At 46.3% G+C, this 22,007-nt stretch overlaps 3 protein-coding genes across 5 annotated transcripts; 2 read left to right on the top strand and 1 right to left on the bottom strand.

Moving 5' to 3' along the window:
- Positions 1-1,206: 1,206 nt before the first annotated feature.
- LOC136469413 (BTB/POZ domain-containing protein At1g03010-like) lies at positions 1,207-2,770 on the bottom strand. Its single transcript, XM_066467616.1, has 2 exons — positions 2,606-2,770; positions 1,207-2,514 (listed from the first exon to the last, which is right to left on the bottom strand). Exons 1-2 carry the CDS (start codon positions 2,768-2,770, stop codon positions 1,243-1,245), a joined length of 1,437 nt encoding a protein of 478 aa, XP_066323713.1. The 3' UTR covers positions 1,207-1,242.
- Positions 2,771-7,164: 4,394 nt separating this feature from the next.
- On the top strand, positions 7,165-11,444 carry LOC136476711 (uncharacterized). Of its 3 annotated transcripts, none has more exons than XM_066474648.1 (8): positions 7,165-7,936; positions 8,216-8,315; positions 8,798-8,863; positions 8,986-9,103; positions 9,772-9,845; positions 10,132-10,193; positions 10,456-10,552; positions 10,660-11,444. In XM_066474648.1, exons 1-8 carry the CDS (start codon positions 7,572-7,574, stop codon positions 10,672-10,674), a joined length of 897 nt encoding a protein of 298 aa, XP_066330745.1. In that variant the 5' UTR covers positions 7,165-7,571; the 3' UTR covers positions 10,675-11,444. The 3 variants fall into 3 exon arrangements, with proteins under 3 accessions (XP_066330745.1, XP_066330743.1, XP_066330744.1); XM_066474647.1 differs by having other exon boundaries at positions 7,168-7,936; positions 9,760-9,845; positions 10,660-11,432; XM_066474646.1 differs by lacking the exon at positions 10,660-11,444 and having other exon boundaries at positions 7,166-7,936; positions 9,760-9,845; positions 10,456-10,570.
- Positions 11,445-11,840: 396 nt separating this feature from the next.
- LOC136476710 (probable E3 ubiquitin ligase SUD1) lies at positions 11,841-16,847 on the top strand. Its single transcript, XM_066474645.1, has 9 exons — positions 11,841-12,385; positions 12,577-13,077; positions 13,221-13,808; positions 13,910-14,100; positions 14,206-14,496; positions 15,318-15,475; positions 15,571-15,734; positions 15,816-15,962; positions 16,161-16,847. The coding sequence occupies exons 1-9, from the start codon at positions 12,167-12,169 to the stop codon at positions 16,545-16,547; spliced, it is 2,646 nt and encodes an 881-aa protein (XP_066330742.1). The 5' UTR covers positions 11,841-12,166; the 3' UTR covers positions 16,548-16,847.
- Positions 16,848-22,007: the final 5,160 nt, after the last annotated feature.

The following is a 22,007-nucleotide window of genomic DNA, read 5'->3' as shown; positions in this document are numbered from 1 at the left end:
TGTTTACATTTGCCTGGTTGGTTTTCTTGTGGCTTGATTGCTTTACAGTGCGTGAATCATGATACTATGCTGCTTCTGTTAATCATAATACCCCGCTTCTTCTGTTTGATGCCTCACTGTATATGAATGTGTTAAGGTCTAGTGCTGTGCTGCTAGCAAACGCAAGTGAAAATGTGTGTGTTTTAAAATTACCAGAACAAGCAAAGTAATTAGAGGCTTGCAATCTCATTGCTTTCCAGTTGGCAAGATGGTATTTATGATTATTATCTAAATCAAAAAGTGAGCCATTAGGAAATTAATTTCCTTGACAATACATTTAGGAAACTTTAAATAACTAACGTTAGGTTAAATTGGATACTAGCCAAGCGAGACTGTATAAGAGTCAATCCCCTCAAACCTACCACTCTTTTGATAATTGTCCATTAACTCCCTTTCGCAATTTAGTGCTCTTCCATTCTAAATTATGAGACATTTTGGCTTTTCTACCTATATAAATTTTGTTATATACTTAGATATACATTATATCTAGATACATAGTAAAAACAATATATCTAGAAAAACTAAAATGTCTTATAATTTAAAACGGATGAAGTATAATATAGAGGGACTCCGAGATAGTTTAGAAGTACCATTTCTTTCAGAAAAAAAGGTCTACTGGATTTGTAATGGCCCGAAAATTTAGGGGTGTTAAAACTTTATGGTAGAACTTACTCCCTCCGTAAAGTGTCGTTTTTTACTTTTAAACTTCTTGTTTGATCGTTTATCTTATTCCAATTTTTATGTAAATAATAAAATAAATAAATCATTATTACAGTATCACTGATGATAAAATAAGTCATAACAAAATAAATAATATTTATACAAAAAAATTTGAATAAGATGAACGGTCAAACAAGAAATCTAAAAATAAAAAACGACACTTTGAATAAGACAGACGGAGTAGTTAGAACTGAAAGCCTATTTTTCTAGGGAAAATTGGTCTGGTAGCATTGAAAGATCGCCGTATCCGGAAAATACCATCGAAATTTTGCCGCTCCGTAAAATACCATCGAAAGAATGCAAGGTCACCTGGATATAGCATTCCGTCACGTTTGGAGCAAACGCCGTCGCCTCCATCAAGCTCGCCCCCTTCTCCTTCCTGAGGTGAGCGCGGCCGCTGCCTCCGCTCTAGGCGGGGGCCATGGCAGTGAGCTCCGGCGTCTGGCTGCTGCAGGCGGAATCGCGGGCTGGTGCACAAGCACGTTAAGCTAGCTGCCTTCTGGTTCTGGCTAGGCGAAGGAAATTAAAGCAGGCTGCATCGGTGCGTGCCTTGAGGAAGATGTCGACGGCGCGGTAGAGGCCGTCGGTGACGACGCGAGCGTGGTCCGGGAGCAGCTCGACGAGGGAGATGAACTTGGACGGGAGGATGTTGGAGTCGAGCGCCACCTCCGCGAGGTAGCTGTCCAGCAGCTTGGCGGCCTTCACCAGGAGGCTCTGCTTGGGCGACCGCGGGCTGTCGTAGTCGAACCCAGCGTCCTCCTCGTTGTGGTCATCGTCGAGGTTGAGGAACACCGAGAAGATGCGCGCCACCACGTCCGTGTCGTACAGCGCGTGCTGCTGCCCGTGCCCGCCCGGCGTGGCCGCGCCCGCGCACGCGCCGGCGGCGATGAGTATGTCCTCCAGGATGGCCTGGTCCAGCTGCATGCCGATCCGCTTCTCCAGGTCAGCCCTGCAGATGCTGGACATGGACACCGACATCGCCGTCTTGAGGAGCCCCGAGAGGAAGGCCATCGGCATGGGGCTCTTCTTGGACTGCGCCGGGAGCAGGCCCACGATGGCCTCCACGACGGCGCACTGCTTCTTGACGGCGTCAGTGTTCGCGGCGCTGCCACCGCATCTGTGCACGTCCCTGGCCATGAGCCCGTGCAACGAGTTCTGCGCGTAGTTGATGAGGATCCGGGTCACCGTCTCCTGCTTGAGCCCCTTGGCCTTGACCGCGGACAGCAGGCGCTGGAAGAAGTCGAGGCTGAGCGCGGCCACCGACTTGCCCCACCAGTCGCCCTGCGAGTCGAGGTCGGCGAACGCCGCGGCGGGCTTCAGCTGCGCCGCGCACTGGTCCAGCTTGGACAGCCCCGACGTGATCTGCTCCTTGCACACGTTGCTAGCGATGGCGGCGATGAGGCAGGGCACGAGGCCGACGTCCTCGGCGGCCGGGAGTAGCGCCTCGCAGCTGTGGAGCACGGCAACGGAGCTGGCGATGCTGGGGAGCACCGCGTCGTGGAGGAACGCCTCGGCGCGGAGCTCCAGGCTCTTATCGGAGAAGTCGTCGGTGATCTGCAGGTAGTGCGTGGCGCAGCGCAGCATGGCGACGTTGGCGACCGTGACGTCCACGTGGACGCCGTAGCAGAACTTGGCGGCGAGCTCGAACGCCGGCGCGCCCCCCGGGGTGCTGTGCAGGTTGAGCCGCGCCAGCTTGGCGTCCTTGGCCTCCGCGACGAGCCGCCGGATCTTGCCGCTCCGGGACACCAGCGGGAACTGCGCGAACAGCTATGCCGTCGGCGTTAGCACATCGTTTTGGTTTTCTGCCGCGTTCTTGTGCAAGGCCAAGGAGCTCTCAGTCTCTCACCTTGTGGAGCGCGAAGCTGGAGGTGCCGACCTCGACGGTGAGGTCGCTGAGAGGGTTCAGCTGAGTTCGCGACAGGATCGGAGCACAGGAAGGAGAAGGGGACGAGCTTGACGGAGGCGACGGCGTTTGCTCCAAACATGACGGAATGCTATATCCAGGTGACATTGCATTCTTTCGATGGTATTTTACGGAGCGGCAAAATTTCGATGGTATTTTCCGGATACGGCGATCTTTCAATGCTACCAGACCAATTTTCCCATTTTTCTATTAAGATGAGGAGTGTATGTTTTCACGCGAGCGTTCTCCCTCCGTGTGTGGACTTTGAGAGTGGGCCCTATCGGTGCTGAGCTCTTTCCTTGCCGAGCTCTATGGGGAGCTCGACTGCATCAGAATTTGGTTGAGTGTGCTCTTTGATGGGGCGCAAGCACGAATACCCAAAGGACGACGGTACCTCTTGCCTAGGTATTTGTTGTTGGAATAAATGGGCTTGGCCCAATAGAATTCCTAAAATTTCTAAGAAAATCTTAAAGGCCCATTCATGTAAGCAAGAGAGGGAAGTGGAAATCTTTAGTCCCACCTTACTTGGGGAAATGGAGCTAGTCATGTTTAAATCTGAAAGTCTTCTCTACTTTTCTCAAGTCTAGTGTGAGGACAAAGGAAGCCCACATGCTCTGAAAGGTCCTAATGACTAGAGGGGGTGAATAGCCTATTAAAAATTTCTACAACAATACTTAGCAAACCGGTTAGACAAATATGAGGCGAAGCGAGTGTTGCGGTAGCCTATTAAAAATATAAGCCACCTACCATAATTCTAGTTTCTATAATCTCTATCCACACAATGGCTATGTCACTACATTAAGTTAGTATGCTCTCAAAGACTAACTAAAGAGCCACACTAACCAAACAAACAAGCTCTCACGAATAGCTACGCTAAAGATCTTAACAACTAGTTTGTGGTAATGTAGAGAGAGAAAGCAAGATAGTTATACCGTCGAGTCGAGGAATAAACCAATCAATCACAAGAATGAATACCAATGAAGACCAATCACTTCGAAATCAAATGATGACACAATGATTTTTTATCAAGGTTCACTTGCTTGCCGGCAAGTTAGTCCTCGTTGTGGCGATTCACTCACTTGGAGGTTCACACGCTAATTGGCATCACACGCCAAACCCTCAATAGGGTGCCGCACAACCAACACAAGATGAGGATCACACAAGCCACGAGTAATCTACTAGAGTATCTTTTGGCTCTTCGCCGGAGAAAGGTCAAGAACCCTTCACAATCACCACGATCGTAGCCGGAGACAATCACCAACCTCCGCTCGACGATCTTTGCTGCTCCAAGCCGTCTAGGTGGTGGCAACCACCAAGAGTAACAAGCGAATCCCACAGCAAAACATGAACACCAAGTGCCTCTAGATGCAAACACTTAAGCAATGCACTTGGATTCACTCCCAATCTCACAAAAATGATGAATTAATGATGGAGATGAGTGGGAGGGCTTTGGCTAAGCTCACAAGGTTACTATGTCAATGCAAATGACCAAGAGAGTGAGCTTGAGTCGACCATAGGGCTTAAATAGAGAGCCCCACGCATAGAACTGTTGGCTCCTCTGTCTAGTGAAACACAGGCTGACCGGACACACCGGTCAGGTTGACCGGACGCAGGACTCCAGCGTCCGGTCGTCCGATGCTCGCCACGTGTCATCAGCCTCAAATGTTGAGCGCTCGATCTTAACGGCTAGTCTGCTTCGTGCCACGTGTTAAGTTGTGTCCGGACGCACTGCTCAAAGTGACCGGACGCTCCATCACTGGAGTCCGATCATTTCCAGTAAGGCACTAGAGCCGAGTTTTTTTGACCGGACACGGTCGGTCCACCATGACCGAACGCGCTGGTGCGTCTACTTCTCCTCCTCTTCTCTGCGTGTTGCCACATTAGCAGGACCAGACGCTGAATAGTGTTCAGCCAGAGTCCGATCACCTACGTTCGGTCTCAGGCCGAGAGTAGCCCGAGCACACCACTGATTTTATAAATGACCGGACGCTGCTCCCCCAAGTCCGGTCATCACGTGACCGGTGTCCGGTCACGGTTTTTCAGTGACTATCATCTCCTTCACTTCATCAACTTCTCCACCCTTGCTCAAATGTGCCAACCACCAAGTGTATCACCTTGTACACATGTGTTAGCATATTTTCACAAATATTTTAAAGGGTGTTAGCACTCCACTAGATCCTAAATACATATGCAATGAGTTAGAGCATCCAGTGGCACTTTGATAACCACATTTCGATACGAGTTTCACCCCTCTTAATAGTACGACTATCGATCCTAAATGTGATCACACTCGCTAAGTGTCTCGATCACTAAACCGAAAAGCTCCTATCAATTTCACCTTTGCCTTGAGCTTTTTGTTTTTCTCTTTCTTCTTTTCTTTGTCCAAGCAGTTGATCATCACCATGGCATCACTATCATCATGATCTTCACCGTTGCTTCACCACTTGGAATAATGCTACATATCTCATGATCACTTAGATGAATTAGGTTATCACTTAGGGTTTCATCAATTCACCAAAACTAAACTAGAGCTTTTATGCACGCACTCACTCGTTGGCCTGGGCCGGACCGTGTGAAGGACGCGGGTGTGGTGCACCTACATGAATGTTTCGCCGAAATCCGGCTCCTCGCCATGCAGGTGTGCAATGGTGATCGGGAGAGTAGGTCACCGAAGGGCGAATAAGCTTTTTGGGAAGCGCTCTTCGCGCGACTGCTCCCTTCCATTCAAGACAGGCGACGCTACGTCCCGATGTATTCGTCGTCAGCTGCTATGAGCTCTTTCTCCATCGCTCATCGATGACTTTGCACCATCACCAGCGTCTCCCTCTACATCTCCACCACTAGCAACACCGTCTTCCCTTGTAAACGAAAGGTACACACCAAGTGATCCAATCTATTGTTGTCGTTTGCCTGCTGTGTTAATCGCGATGATCTTCGTTATGTTGTTGTTAATGCTATCCAATCTAACTAGTATGTTGGGGCTCTACATGCTAATTTATGCGATTTTTATGATTGATATTATGATATTAATCTAAAAATTACCTAATTATTCAACATTTGTCGTGGCCACAACAAAGTGGCGGACCACTTAAGCGGGCGACACCAACTCACAGCGACATAACGCGTTTAAGCATTTACCATCTCATGGAAAACCCTTTTCGTTCCACTTAGCCCTATCGGGTATTTTAGTGATAGTTTGTATATGAACTGGATGATCCTATTTGGTCAAATACCTAACGAAAAGTTCCTATTTTCCTTTCGTTAAGGTACGAGGGCTTCTTATTCCACGAGAACGAAAGCACATTTTCATTCTTTCATATACTAGGGTTTTTACTTGGAAAAGACAATGTTCCATACTAAAGGATTCGGGTCCATAACCACGAGTTCTAGTGCACTAGATCTTGTAGCACTTAGCAAAGAGGCCCTATCCATTAGTATTCCACATAAGAAATCCATCTTGCAAACGAAAGGTGCACACCAAGTGATCCAATCTATTGTTGTCGTTTGCCTGCTATGTTGATCACGATGAGCTTTCGTTATGTCGTTGTTAACAATGTCCAATCTAACTAGTATGTTATGGCTCTACATGCTAATTTATGAGATTTTCATGATTCATATTCTGGTATTAATCTAAAAATTGCCTAATTATTCAACATTTGTCATGTACACAACAAAGTGGCGGACCACTTAAGCGGGCGACACCAACTCACAGTGACACGGTGGGTTCAAGGGAGGTGACAACGGGGGTGGTGAAGGATCAGTGAGGATAGAGGGCCTGATATGGGATGGCGCCAGTTCGCAGTAAGTCACGCAAGGAGAAGAAGAGAAGAAAATGGAAGAAACAAAGGCATATGTTCCTAGGTCCAAATGGGTAAGTCAAGTGCTAGGAGTAAAATGACGAAATCACTCGTTCACAAATATTCATCAATCAATCACCAATCAAAGGGATTTGCTATATTCATATGTTTGAAATATAATAGTTTTTCAGTCAATAATGATAACTATTAGTAGTATTCTCTCGTGTGATAAACATAGTGACCGCTACTAGCAGGTTATCTGAACATTGAGATGGATAGTCTAAAAGTTTAGGCGACCGAGAGGGAGGAAAGGTGACAATCAAAATATTAAACTTCTAAAATATGTTAATTTAGGGTCTGTTTGGCAGAGCTCTGGCTTCTCTGAAAATGGCTCCGGCTCTGACTCATCTGAAGGAAAACGTTTGGCAAAACGGCTCCTTCGCACTAGACGACGTGAATCCACAGCAAGGAGCCGCGCGAGCTCGTTTTTGAGGCTTCTCTTGCACAGGCAAAAAATAGCTCCGGCTCTTGACCGGCTCCCCATACGAAACCCTTTTCAAAACAGACGTTTGGCACAGCTCCTACAGAAACCGAAACTGAAGCCCCTACAAGAGCCGAGCCCTGTCAAAGAGGCTCTTAGTTTCATAACAGCAAAGCGAAATCCTCTCTGATGGTATTCTGGCAAAGGCAAAGCTCACTTTTGAGAGTTGGACGACCGCCTGAGATTCGTCTCGTTGTCGTCGTCGATTGGATCCTCTACGGCTCTCCCTCTCTCCCTCTCGCTGCCTGTGCTTGCCCGCCCTCCCCTCCTTCACTCACGACTTCACGAGTCAGGTCCATCCAATCCAATCCATCCTCGCTCGATCTACTCACGCCCACAACCCCGGAGCCGGAGCCGGAGCCCGCAAGGACGGGTCACGGGTCGCCGCCGCAGCGGCCGCCGCTTGCCCGTTTCTTTCGTCGCCTCCGTAGCCTCAAACCCTACCATCCCTAGCAAGAGCAGATTTCAGGGTCGGGTGCTTGGAAATGGGGGTTGCCTGACAGGGATTCCTTCCTCCCTCCCAATTCTCCTTCCTCACCCCCTTGTCTCGGTTGTTGAGGGAGGGAGATAAATGTTTTGGGACATGGCCGCCGCCGCTGACTCCGGCATGGCCATGCCCTTCTACCCGCTTCAGGACCAAGGGGGAGGGCTCACCACCACCACCACCACCATCACCGATCCCCACCACCACATGCTCTGCTTCATGGGGAGCTCCAACTCTCACTCCTCCGGTCCTGATCCCAATCCCACCTTCATGCCTAGACCACCACCACCTCCTCCTGCGCCTGCGAGCACCAGCACTGCCACCCTCTTGCCCCCTCCCCCTGTCCCCAACCCTTCCTCACTTCCATCCCCTCCAAAGTACAAGTTCGTCACTGGTTCGCCTGCCGATTGGTCCGCCGATGAGATCGCAACGTTGAATCAGGGCCTCATCAGGTCAACTTAAACACCCTGTCTGCGCTTACTTATTATTGCATTCTCTTGCCATTCGCTTGCGGCCTCCATAATGAATCAAATTGCGCCCCTTCAATCAAATCAAATCAAATGGTACTAGGCCTCAATGGAATCTAGCATATCCATTGCACCTTTGTTTTAGTCAGATTAAGCTGGCCTGCTGGGTTCTCTTGTTTTTCAGTTTTATCATCATGTTTGTCTCCTGTTCGATAGGATAATATTAGCCGCATCTCACCCTAAACATACTATACTCCTTGCCAGGTACGCCCATGAACCTAGTATTATGAAGTACATTAAGATTGCTGCTATGCTGCCCACTAAAACCATTAGGGATGTTGCACTAAGATGCGTCTGGACTCCTGTAAGTTTCTCTTTTTTCACACTTTTCTGTCATGCATCCACCAGCCGCCATACCACCATCTCATGGATAGCCATGGGGCTTAGTCCTCATCTCTTCACACACCCTGACACCTTGTAGGCTTACATCCTATTTTTCTTACCCCCAACTGAATGAGGGTGGTCTCTTGCTTCAATTACAGCACCATACCTTTCTGAACCCATCATTTGTTTTTGCTCCTTTTCCTTGTGTGCAAGGGACTTGGGCTTTATGGTCTTCAATTACAAATGAATAGCCCTACTAGCGGTCTTACACTCAAGACTTCAAGTCTCTGCTAATTTGTGGAAAGCTTGCTTCTTATTGTGGTTTACTAGCTGGAACAAACAGTCCTCTTGTCTCTAGGTTTTCATCTTCACTAGTAGCTCTGGACCCAGCTCTAGTTTGTCATTACTTCTTATATTACTCATAGCTTGCCTGTTTCTTTCGGTGCACTATTGCCATTTCAGGGCAAAGAAAGTAGTAGGAGGAAACCTGATGGATATCCTGCAGGGACAAACATGACATACTCGAAGGTATTCTTGTCTTAAGTGTCATCGAATGATTCATTCGGATACATACTCCAGTAGCTTTAGAGCTTATACAGCAGCTCCTCTACTCATTTTCTGATGATTACATTCCTGCTGCATCGGTGCAGAATAAAATGGCTGCATCTACCTCGGTAACTAATATTCCGATGCTGCCTCCAAACAATGTGTTCCCATTTTCAATATCACTGCATCATCCAAGTCAAAATAGCTTGGTCCCCATGGAAGGTTGGTCCATCAATAGAGGATTTGTTCCTTTGAATGTGCTAAACCATTTGCTCCGTGTGACATGTTTCAAATTCAATTGTATAGTTCAACTTCTAAGCAGTTTTTAACTGTAGGGTTAGTATAGCTATAGCATCCACATGACCACATCTAGCCTCAGTTAGGGCTGGTTAATAATTCTCTCCACATATTGTCCTTAATTGCTGTTACGAATCAAAGAAAGGTAGTGAATTGAGGAAATAGTCTTTGGGAGAGAAGCAACGGATGCATTCTGTTTTTATAAGACATTCCTTTTAATTCTAGAAGACACAATTCATTTATCTGTAACAGATGAAACTTATCTAAAATACTGAAATACATGAAATAACTCCTACTCACAACAAGACTACTGATATTCTCTCAAACTTTCAACTAGCTTGTTCCAATGCGTCTCATACGAACAATGCATGAGGTTGTAACAGTTCCTTTGAACAGTGCTGTTGCATGTTGCTATGTACTAGTACTTATGTTGCACTAACTGTAATTCAATATAGTAACATACATGTTAGACAAATAACTGAAAAAATTCTGTCTTGTTGATGTGTTTTCATGGAACTATTTTGTGCTGATTTTTTTTTTTTTGGTCCTGACGATGCTCCTCTTTCCCCGTTCTGAGACAGTCCCTGTTTTAGATAGTGCAACTCAGCTTCTGGAGGAAAATAATCAGCTACTCAGCCAGATTGCTGCAAATATCAGGACCCTTAAGGTTGGAATACTGATATACTTTATCTAATGTCTATTATTTATGATCCTAAATATGTTAGTGCATCATACTTACTGCAAGAGGAGCACGCTAGGCACTGCTGCTAGGGGTACACCCACCATCTGTTGGTCAATAGATGAAACATGGAAATAAAAAATGGTTGCGAAACACAGACATAGTAGTTTGAACTTGAAAGCTACGCATGAAAGCTTGAGTTGTAGCAGCACTTCTAAAAGAAAAGAAGCTTATTTTGTTTTAACCTTGTTTTGAAATTCCAAATTTCTTGCAGACGGAGGAGAACGTGGACCTATTCCTGCGCACAAATAACAATATAAGAGCAATTTCAGAAAGGTACGATATTACTTGTTCGTTCAGCTTCACACATAGACTAAGCACAGGCTTCATATATGGTTGAGTTCTGAAGTGATCATCGACTAATTTTTTTCTCTCGAACATCATCGACTAATATTCAAGTTTGTTCTAGTCATGTCTCTGTGTAATTAATATGAACATGAACGCTGCCATGATGCCTCTTTGGTCCTTGTCAAAGTGAAAGCATTTTTTTTTTTCGTTTCTCCAAGTGAGGTAACTTCTGTAAATCTTTTCGTTACAGAATGAGGGAGACACTAGGTATCATGGATCAGATGCCTTCCTTGCCCGTACATGTAAATGAAGAGCACCTAAGTTCACTTGTTCATTTGTACAGAGGGGTAAGACCACAGCCTTAGTGATTATGTTGCGACAGAAGCACATTCTAGCAATGAAGGCTGTATGTATTCTTCCCTGATGGTTGCTTCTCTTGGTGTGTGTACAATAGGCAAGGCTGACATAAACCTGATGTAGCAAGATACGTTGGAAGGGATGGGAGCTGATGGGAAGCAAAGATGCATTGGTTGATTTGCTCTATAAATGGCATGAAGAACACCACATCTTGGGCTTGCATTGCAGGATAAGGTGATAATATGTCATATGTGTTACGCTGAGCAAGGTGAAGCAGAACAAGTAATGGCAGGCTTGATTCTGTTGGGGTGATCTTTTGATTCGAAAGTTTAATTGCTGGGAAGGGGAAGGGGAAGGGGAACTCAAGTATAATGATTGCGGTGCATTTATGATTTTGTGTGGAACATGCTCATCCTTCACTGGGGGGCTGGAAGAAGATAGAGGTAGGCCCAACCACCGAGAAAATAGTAGTACTAGTACTAGTATGAGATTAGAGTAGGCTTAGGCTAGGCCTGATTGAGTCTCCCTCATGTAAATACAGTATAGGAGACACCACAATGGATGGATGGTGATGACGATAATACTAGTAGGAAGTTCTTTTTCTAATATATATATTCGTATAATATTATCTTCCGACACTCCCTGGCTTTGTGTTGGAAGCTGTCCAGTGAACAATCGGGTATTTCAAAGTCTATTGACACTTTTTTTTTGGCCTTAGATCTAAAACTGAGGGCTTAGATTAAATCGCTATCTATCTCATCTCCTCCCTTCTAGTGCCCGCACTTGGCTGAAACCGGATCAGACATGAATGGATATTGAGGTACGGGTAGCCATTTTTTTTTATAGGATTTAGAGTCGAACACGGATATTGATATCTGTCATATATGTATAAGAAAGAATCCAACTTTAAGTATTTGGATATGGATATGATACGGATAGATGTATAAGAAATCCAACTTTAAGTATTTGATATGGATATAGTACGGGATATTAAATGTTTGGATTCACGTACGGATTATCCAAGCAGGATTTTAACCCTCTTCTGGGAACCGACAGATATATTAGAAAATATCTGTCCACAATGAGCTGATTGATTGGTATAAAAAAATCGAGTGTCCATTGGGCGCTAAACAATTTGAATGTGATTTAGGGAAACTGTTTGTGTTGTGTGTACTGTGTTTATATTTTAGAAAATATGGAATGTGGGTGTTTGAATTTTGGTATCATCATCAATCAGATGAGATCGGGTCCTCTAAATAATTGGTAACCCATGATTCAGTGCTGGTGCAGTGAAAAATCCACAGCGAATGAAGTATCTCAAAGTGCATCAACTTGAAAATTGATTCACTGTTGACGTTCAATTTTTTTTCCCTGGGAAAAAGAAAATCAGTCAGTTTTCTTTCTTTCTTGGAAAACAAGAAACCAGAAAAAAAAAAGGAATGACCGAGAGGGGCAGGCTAGCAGGCCCACGGCCCACGGCCCACGGCCCGCTCCCTCCCTGTCCTGTCCACGAGGCAGAGGCAGAGAGGCAAGGCGGCAGAGGTAGGTGCTTCCTCTCCCGAGGCCGATACCCGGGGAGTGGGGAACGGTACGGCTGACTCACCATGGCCGACGCGGCGATCGCCCCTTTCCTGCCCGGCGAAGCGGAAGGCGACGACGAGGACGCGTGCCGCATCTGCCACCTCCCGGCAGAGGCGGGCCGGCCCCTGCGCCACCCCTGCGCCTGCCGCGGAAGCATCAGGTTCGTCCACGACGACTGCCTGCTCCGATGGCTGTCCTCGCGACGTGGCTTCAGCTCGGCATCGTCATCACCCAGATGCGAGGTGAGGTTGTGTTGCTCATCGTCGGCGCGAGCAATTAGTTACATCACCCTTCGAATCGCCGCCTCGATTGTGGGGGTTTTAGGCGCCTGATGCTGCTGCTGCTTCTGCTTCTGCTTCGGTTCACTTCGATATTGCTTGTGATGGGGTTGAATGAATCGATCGATGAACCAATCCAATCCAATGTCTTTCAGGTGTGCAAGCGCCCCATCTCCATCGCCCCCATCTACGCCGCAAACGCTCCCATCAGGCTGCCCCTCCCCGAGTTCATGCTTGGCCTCGCCAACAAGCTCATGTCCTGGCTGCTCCTGCTCCTCTCCCTCCTCTTCGCCATCTGCGTCTGGGAGTTCATCATGCCGCTCACCACCCTCTGGGTCTGGCGCCTCGCCCTCTCCAGGACCTCCGCACAAGTGCGCCGCCTCCTCTCCCTCCGCACCTCCGCCTTATTCAGGCCCTACGCCATGAGGTTCATGCCCTCGACGGACACTGTCCTTGCCTGCGTCTCCATCAGAAGAGCCTTCCTCAGAGAGCTCCCCAACCTTAGGCAGCTCAACGCCCCTGCCAGAGTCGCTGCTGATGCCCTTGCTCCCCTTGCGCTCTGGGTGGCGCGCCTCGAAGCTCACCTGCAGCACCGCTTTGGAGGCTTGGATACTTTGCAGGTCCTTGCGCTACACACCGTCGAAGCAGCCCTGATGGTATGGTTTGGATCTATTTGTCACCTAGTATTCACTACTATTACTCCTACTTGTTTTCCTTCCAGAAAATGCAATTTAATTTAATTTAATTTAATTAATCTCTCTTCTGACAATAATGTCTCTGTCTGCTAACTCATTATCAGGTGGTAATAGGTGATGTGGCATTTGCTTTTCTGCTTGGGTTTCTCCCCTTCTCACTGGGAAGGATACTATTATGCTGCATGTCGTGTTTCACCTCTGGCACTCTGGATATAACACACTCCTCCACTTCAACAACATCAGTGCTTTTAGTTGGATATGGGCTTATCCTTGTGGCGGCTCTGCTCTCTACTGCCTTGCATACTTTCCAGCAATACTCTAGGGGCGAGCAACTTACCATCACAGTTTATTTCGATGCCTTAACCGACTTGGTGTGCTGGCTATTTAGCCCTCTTAAGATGCTGCCTAGCATACATGTAATGCTCGGTAGGACAGGCACTTTCTTGCAGCACTTCTTCAGGGGGATCATAAGTTTAGCAAATATTTCTCTTAATCTCACAGTGATTCTTGTAATATGGCCTTTGCTCTTTGGCTGGTCGCTTGATATCTACACTTCAAAATTGTTTGGTGTGGAAATACCCCAGAAGCTCCAACTTCTATTTGCTTCATCATTTGCTTCTACTGCTCTTCACTGGCTTATTGGATGTATCTGTTTGCTGCTGCACTCATTACTTCCCAGTCTTCTTCGCCCGGTATGTCGTACTATAGCTCTTCGTTCAGCATTTGAGTATGTGTGTTGTTTTCTTGTCTCAGAAACTGACCAGCACTATGTGTGTGTTATGCGTGTCACTAGGCATTGAGGCTAGGTACCCCTTTTGTCCACACTACTGGAGGCAAAATCAAGATTGGGGAACCATTCTGCAAGTTCTTTTTCAAGATTGTTCCCGGTCTTTTTCTCAGCCTTATCTATGTTGCGATGGTCATTCTTGTCCCTGTTGAAATTGCTTTCCGTTTGGTACCTACCATGTTCCCGCTAGACATCACGTAAGTTCTTTATGCTAATTTTTCATCGTGGCAAGAGGTATTTGCCAGCCTTTGTCATCTCATGTCATTTGCTTATTTATCTTAATTCATGTTTGCAACTTGCAGCTACTTTGATCCTCCAACGGGCACAGTACTTTGGCAACCAACACGAAACTATGCAGAGTTACTATCTGGTTTTCTTCTTCTGAAGCTTCTAATCTGCAATGCACTCGAATACCTTGAGCCTATTCTGCTTGTGAAGAAGGTACTGCGGTATTGGTTTGCCAGTACCGGACAGGCTCTTGGTTTGTCTGATTTATTGACTGCCCAACCTGATGGTGCTGGTGAATCTGAAGCTGGGAATAGTGTCACACCAAAAGATCAGTATGGTAGGCCTGCTGAGGCTAAGGATAAAAGGTACCCCATCTGTTTGAATTGAATTAGTATTCATGTTAGAGCTGGATTAGTCATATGTGTGATTTTGAACAATAAAGGTGCCTATTCGGTTGAAAGGAAGGTAATTTGCAACATTTTTATGAAAAGAACTTTCCATTCCCATGTTGCAAATAGTCGTGTCATAATTTTATTTGGATTTCATTTGGCAATCTCAATCTTACCATGCTAAACCTAGTGTACAAGGAAACACAAGTGAGCAGAGCACCACATCATCTTGAATATATTTGCTCTTTGATAGTCATTCAATGCCCTGAAGGCCTCTTTAGATCTGGAGATTAGAAAATTCCCGTTTAAAGTGTTAGTTAATCCTATGTGGGTCTTTGACATAGTGTTGTGTCAGCCTTTGTTTGTCAGTCTTAGACATGTCAGATAGAGTTGCACAAGGTCATCATTTTTTTTTGAGGGGCAACCGGGGGAGGGGTGGGGGGAGAAGTTCCCCACCTGATTCTTATTAATGGCCCAAAACGGCCCACATTTTTTACACAAGATTTACAAAGGCACACAGTTAGCCTACCCCAACTTGTTTGGGACTTAAAGGCTTTGTTGTTGTTGTATTTACAAAGGCACACAGCGCACAGGTGCACAGAGAAGGCCATCAGTTTGGCTCGTAGTCATGCTCTGTCTTAGTTTGTTAGTCAGTTGATCTGCAATTTTCTCTTAATCTCCTGTTTATTTGTTCTCCTCATTCGCTTTATTTAATCAACAAATGTTACATATCAAGAGGAGTCGGGCACAGAGTTTGTTCTGGACATTTATCCCCTTTTTTTGGCACAATGTACCAGGAGATCTCTTGCTGTTCGATTGGCACTACTCATGGTGCCAGCGTGGCTTACTGTTGTCATGTTCATTGCTGCTCTACTTGTTGCTCCAGTCTCAGCTGGACGTGCATTGTTGTTTGCCATCCCTCAGTTGCCAGTAGCAGGTGCTTTGAAGTCCAATGGTAATGATTGTTCACCAAAGCTCAGTAGATCTACATTGTGGATTAAGTTCATATGTTAGATTGTTTGGGCTTTACTTGTGCATTTTTTCCTTCAGATATTTTTGCTTTTGCTGTCGGATTCTGCGTCTTGTCGACTATTATTGCTGCCTCTAGAGATGTCTTTGCTTATGTGACCTCTGGGAGAACACGCCTTCTGTCGTCTATAATCTGCAGTCGGGTTATAACTGCTTTGAAGAGTGCTCCGCTTTTGTTCCTATGGGTGAGTTATCTGAGGTGGTTTCATTATTAGTTTTTCTGCTTTCTGGTTGATTCAGCTCAGTGACTTTCTATATGTTGTCAGGTTGTCGTCATTCCCTTTCTAATCGGATTGTTGGTTGATTGTCTACTGATATTACCCTTCGTGGTGCCCACTGATGAAGTTCCAGTTTTCGATTTCTTCTGCACTTGGTTCTTGGGGTCGCAATTGCTGAAATTCTGGACTAAGTTGGTGAGCTGCAACTTTTCTTTGTTGCTTTCCTGACCTTGTTAGTTTGAAACAGTTGGATCAGCAAAACTGGTTCCTGACCACCTTTACGGTAGCTTGTAGCTAATTTACATACTATTATTACCATTATTTGGTTGGGTTATAGCCAGGTTCACTAATGAGCGATGCAACTACTTTGGTTTTATTGTTTCTGATCTGAAGGTTGGTTGGACAAGGGTCGCACCTTTCCTGGCCTGTTTCATCGACGAAAGGTGGGATCGGAAGCTAACTCAGGCAAGGGAGGATGGGTTTTCAGGGCTCAGGGCATTGTGGGTCTTGCGAGATGTTTTGATGCCAATCACTGTCAAGCTACTGTCTGCTCTCTGTGTTCCTTACGTGCTTGCAAAAGGCGTGGCACCAAGATTCGGCTACTCCGCTGACGTGAACTCTGTAGTGCTTCGTTTTGCATGGCTGGGCAGCCTTGCCATGTGTGCGCTCTGTTATCTAGCTAAGGTACTCTCCAGGTTTGTTGTCAGACTCCATGATTCTATCAGGGATGAGCGCTATCTCATCGGGCAGAGGTTGCAGAACTACGTGGACAATATGTAGCTCAAGTTTCTTTAGTGTCAAACAGGGGTTAGGGTCAGATATTATATACATGTAGTGTAATAGATATTCTGCAGAGTGGGTGATATACTGGTATTAGGCTATTAGCAGCGATTAGTGCACAAACTGGAGAGAGAGAGAGTGTGTGTGCGCGCGCGCGTGAGCGAGAGAGAGAGCCTGTACAGGTGGTTGTACTCCCTGCCTCCGGGAGGACACACCTCGAAACTTGCATTGTAAATAGTTTTCCAAGAAAAGGCTGCATCAAACCGTGACCGATGGAATAGAAGTTACATCACCTTGAAAGAGCCCTGAATTTTATTGTGTACTAGAATCATGCTCATGCATTGCACGGCAGCACAAATTTTTGCCCACGCTTATAGAGACGGAGTTGATCATTTTAAAAAAAAATATTAAAAGTTAATAAGTGATTTTGCATTCGGAACCCTAAACTATTTTCAAATAAAGACGGGATCCTACTCTGTCACATGAGGGAGGTCCACAGAATTGGGGATGCTAAGCTGTGGCAGTGCCGATCCTGCTTGGTCTTCTTGGCTAGGGTTTAGTTGGATTTGCAGACGATGGCGACCACAAATTGTCGGTGGCATGATAGCACGCTTTGTACAAGAATTGATGAAGGACGTGATCGAGCGGGAGTCTTGATTCTGCGTGTGGACGATCCGGAGTGAGTGGGGTGATGGCATCTGCACGAGTGGGTCAAGCGGGGCGGGGCGACAATGGCGATCACGCTATGTATTTTTTTAGTTGTAGAGATATATGCTCTTGCGTTGCACAGGAGCCTCAAATTTTTGTCAAGCCTACGACCAACGACACCATTAACACTTGATAGGGTTTTTGTTCAAAAATCGCTAATGGGGTGATGGAGTCAAACAAGTTTTTTTAAATCCTGAATTCCTCTAGGCTTTAGTTTAGGAAGAGAAATTTTCGGATATCCTATTCTAAACTTCGGAGAATCTATATCTACTTAATTTTGCTAGTTCTATATCTTATCCCGTATCCGCACACTATTGGATTCAGATTATTCGTATCCGTATATATATTAAAAGTGTTCTCGATATCTACAAAATTCAGAGTCAGAGGAGTGGAAAATTTTTGACACCACTTTGACCTCTAAAATTATCACATACAGACTAGAATTAATAATTAATTAGTGAACAAGAGCATACCCACCCCGCCCGGTCTGTTATGCATGGTTTTGCATGCGGCCCGGTGCGACCCATGGGAGGCACGGTAGTTTCTTTTTTTTTTTGGACTCTAGGCATGGTAGTTTCCTTTTTTTTTTACCGTGGGTCTACCCCTGGCTATTTTCCTTTTTTTTTATTTGCTTTCCTTTTTCTTTTCGATTTGATTTCCTTTTTTTCATTGGAGACGGGTTTGTACGCAGGAGCGACGGGTGACGGAGTGATTAGCGGGGCCTTTCAAAAGATGTCATTTTCTTGCTCAAAATAATATTTGAAAGATGGCATTTAAAAATTCCTTGAAAATACAAATGAAAAAGGCTTTTCCCTCCTTCACGGGCCGTCGCCTCGCTTCTGGCCCACGGCCGAAGCCGGCCCAGCGAAGCCACCGCGCCGCTCCAGCCCACCTCGCCTCGGCCCAGCCTAGCGCGCTGGCTCCTTCTCCTGCGCGCCGCGCCCGTCGCCGCGCCACGCCCCCGACCGCGTCAGGGCTTGCCCGCCGCGTGGCGCCACCCGTCGACGGCGGCCTGACACCGCGTCCACGCGCCGCGGCAGCTCTGGCACTACTGGCCATGACTTGTATCCCCACGTGCCCACCGCATTCCAGCGCTCCTCACTTCTCCTCTCCCGCGCTGCCTCTCTGCCTCTCACCGCGCGCCCGCCATAGCCACCGCGCGCCGCGCCTCGCCGGAGCTCGCTCGCCCGGCCGTCCTAGCTCGCCATTGAACCCTCCATCTCGCCCGTATCCCTGACTCCTCATCGCGCACCTCGTGCTCGCCTCGGTAAGCCGTGAGAAGCTCCCTCTCCTTGGGAATCTCTCGCCGGAGTTGTGGCCGAGCTCACCGGAGCGCTCCGCTCCATGGACCTCGCCCTCCGTCCTTCTTCTAGCTACCTTTTCGCGCGCACGACCACCGCACGAGCTCGGTGAAGCTCCCGCACCACCTTTCGCGCCCCTTCCCGGCCGGAGATGGCCGGCCGTCGGGAGCAGCGCCGCCGCTCCGCCATGCGCGCCGTCGAGCCCTATCCCGAGCTCCTCCTATGCCTTCTCTTGGTGCACCGTGTTTGCCTCGTCGCGGGTGAGCTACTGGTGGTGACCACACCGCCGGCTAGCTCGCCGTCGGCGAGAGCTGGCCGGTCAGCGCCGCCCCTGTCTCGGTCTGACCGACAGGTGGGGGCCGTTGACCGTGGGGGCCCGCTCGTCAGCGCCCTGGATCGGATCTGGGTGCACAGCACCGGGTGCACCCAGTATTTTTGTCAGCTGACTTTTAAAAGGATTTAAAAGATGTTTTTTCAGATTTTTGTTAAAAACTTTGGAAAATGTTTGTGTACTCATTTTGGCTCCAAATTTGTTGAAATAAATTTTACTAGGTTCCTTATCACTAGATCTACTTAGGAAAATTATTGCATGTCATTTTTGAGATACTTTTCTGTAGAACTTTATTTAATCATGTATATTGCTGATAACTTGAAAAATGTGTAAAAAATCTATAGGCTTCAGAAAAATATGATTCCAAGTTTGTTAATCTTCTTATGTAATGTATTTCCTAGGAAAAATATGTTTCATGCATGTGTTGTGGGAAAATTTTGAGGTGTAGTTCAAGTACCTTTAATGGCTGAATTTTTGTTAATTTAGCTAGAGAGCAAACTTTGTATAAAACATGCATGTGATAAATTTTGTACAGTCATTGTATGCTATGAAGAACATAGGAAAAATACTAACTCTGTTGTTTGACACTTTTCACAGTTCAAAGTATTTTTATGATCATAATCCTGCCATAGCTTGTTATTTTTATGTAGGCTAATCCACTCATTCAAATATCATGAAAATCTGTTAGGAAACTACTTAGGGTAGTACTATGCTGTAGTAATTTTCTAAGATTTTTCTAAGCAAGAAAAATAGAGGTTGCTATTCAAACCTATTATTAATTAGGTTTTTATTAAGTGTTGCTTTTTGTGGGATTTAAGAAATTAGTAAAGCTTTGGTGTATCTTTGAAGCATTTAATAAAATGTGTTGAATTAACATATTAGTAGTAGAAGAGAATGCAGTAGATGACATGTGTTTGTAGTATATTTTCTTGGATGATGTTGACTACCTTGCATTCAAACAGATCCATTGTATTCATCTCATCCGATGCACCGATTGCATAAGCACTTACGCACATTGTATCATACAGGATCGCAAACCGAGAACCCAGTCGTCATACCCGAGGAGCCCGAGGAGTAGTTCGAGGTGCAGCCGCAGGAAGTGCCCGAAGCCGACGAGGAGGACGTTGAGGAACTTCCGGAGTGCCTAGATCACCGTCCGAGCTCCTTCGAGAGAGGCAAGCCCCGGAGCATTTTCTCCCGGTTTGCAATTATTAATTCAATGCTTTACTTTAATTGATGCATTACGTTCAGGAGTTGTTTGCAACCGTTGCTGCATTATACCTTGTTTACCTTTGTTATACTATATCCTTGTTACCCTGGTATCCGCAGTCGAGTCAATGCTTAGCTGGCTTAGACCGGTAGAAGTCGGGTGATTTCCTGTCACCTGCGAGCTATAGGTGGTTACCTGGATCTGCTTGGATGACTATGAAGTCATGGTATAACTAAGTGTTAAATGAAGTTGAGACCGGACGGAGACTTACAGAGTTTTGGACTGTAGTGCTTTCCGTCTGTGTCGATTAAGGACCGACCGTTGTTGGGCCTCGAGTCATGTTGAACGCATGCCTTACATTTAGCTGGCCGGATAAAGTACCTTCCGACCGCGAAGCTGGGAGATTTTTCGGGCCGAGTAGATTGCCCGCAACGCACTGTGCCGGAGCAGGTGTGGTAGGACACGGGGGCGGGATGATAAGACCAAAGTGCAGTCGGTCGGCCCCCAGGTACATGTGGTTCCTGGCAAACTCGAGATACCTGGAAAGTTGACTCGGTGATCAATATCTCACTTTAGCGGGTGAGTGAGGTTTGTGTAAGGAATAAATCACCAGCTGGTTAGGAATCGATTCGAATCGCCATCGCTCCTGGATAGTGAGCACTTGACTTGAGTTACTTCATCATAGTAAATGTTTATGGAACACTTGGATAGTTATAATGAATATGACAGTTTGGAAGTTGTTTAATGATCATTGGTTATCATTATCTGCTTAATCATGTGTTTGCTCTAGTATAGGTGCAAATCTAGTCGACGGGTCAATAACAATTAACTTGACAATAATGCTTTTAGAAAGGTTCTTGAAATGCTAAAAATGCTTCTTTTGCAAATGAGTCAGCTACCCTACTATAAAGCCCTTCATAATTCCTTGGTGTCATTTATTTTCGGTTATATCGGGTAAGTCTGGCTGAGTACCTTCTCGTACTTAGGGTTTTATTCCCACTTGTTGCAGATGGGCAGATGTATTACGGCTACTGTATCAACTGCCTGTATCCTGCGATGGGTGATGCTTAGGACCATGGGCATGGTCATTCCTTACGTCTCGTCTGATGCTTTTGTTGGAAATGATCATCCGCTGGCACTATATTTGAACTCCGCGTGAGTGTGTGTGGTTTGAACAAATGACTTCCGCTACTTTTATTCGAACTGGTTTTGTAATAACTATGTTGAAACTCTGATGTATCCGTGATGCAAACTTTTATGTAATATGTGATGGTGACCGCTAAACTTATTACGATCTTGGCTGGAATGGAAGTTGGTTTGAAATCCTTCGTGATTTCACGGACTACCGGGTTATACGGGCTTAAGTTTGCTAGATCGTCTGCTCTGGCGGATGATTTTCTTACTTAATTTCGTATAATTGGTCGGTTCTGTTACAGCGGGGTTGCTGAATCTGAGCCATGTGAAGATGCACCACCAGCAGAACCTACAAACATTCCACCTGGGAAGCCAAAGTTGGGTAGTGGCTGAAAACCTTGATAACTTGGTGAAAACTGGGCATACTGTTGGAGGTTGCCTACACCACCAAAGGGATTCAAGCTGTGCATGGCATGAGTAGTGTCGGTGTTTCGGACCGAGAGGTCCTCAACCCACTAGTGAATTTATCCTGCGTGTTCCCGACTCCAGATGGTGATGCAAAGAGACACAAGGATTATACTGGTTCGGGCAATTCGAGCCCTACGTCTAGTCTGGAAGATCGATCTTGTATTCCTTGCACCGAAATGCTTGTAGTAGGGGGTTACAAGCTAGGTGAGAGAGGGAGCCAGTCCCAGGTCTCGGCGAGGTGTGATATGGGCTGCTTGAGACGTTGCTCTCAGGCGGCAGGGAAATGTATGTGTTACCGGGCGTTGTTC

This window comes from Miscanthus floridulus, chromosome 8 (assembly GCF_019320115.1).
Source record: "Miscanthus floridulus cultivar M001 chromosome 8, ASM1932011v1, whole genome shotgun sequence".
Lineage (NCBI taxonomy): Eukaryota > Viridiplantae > Streptophyta > Magnoliopsida > Poales > Poaceae > Miscanthus > Miscanthus floridulus.
Note: the sequence above shows the minus strand (reverse complement) of the source record. Positions and strands in the feature narration are given on the sequence as shown.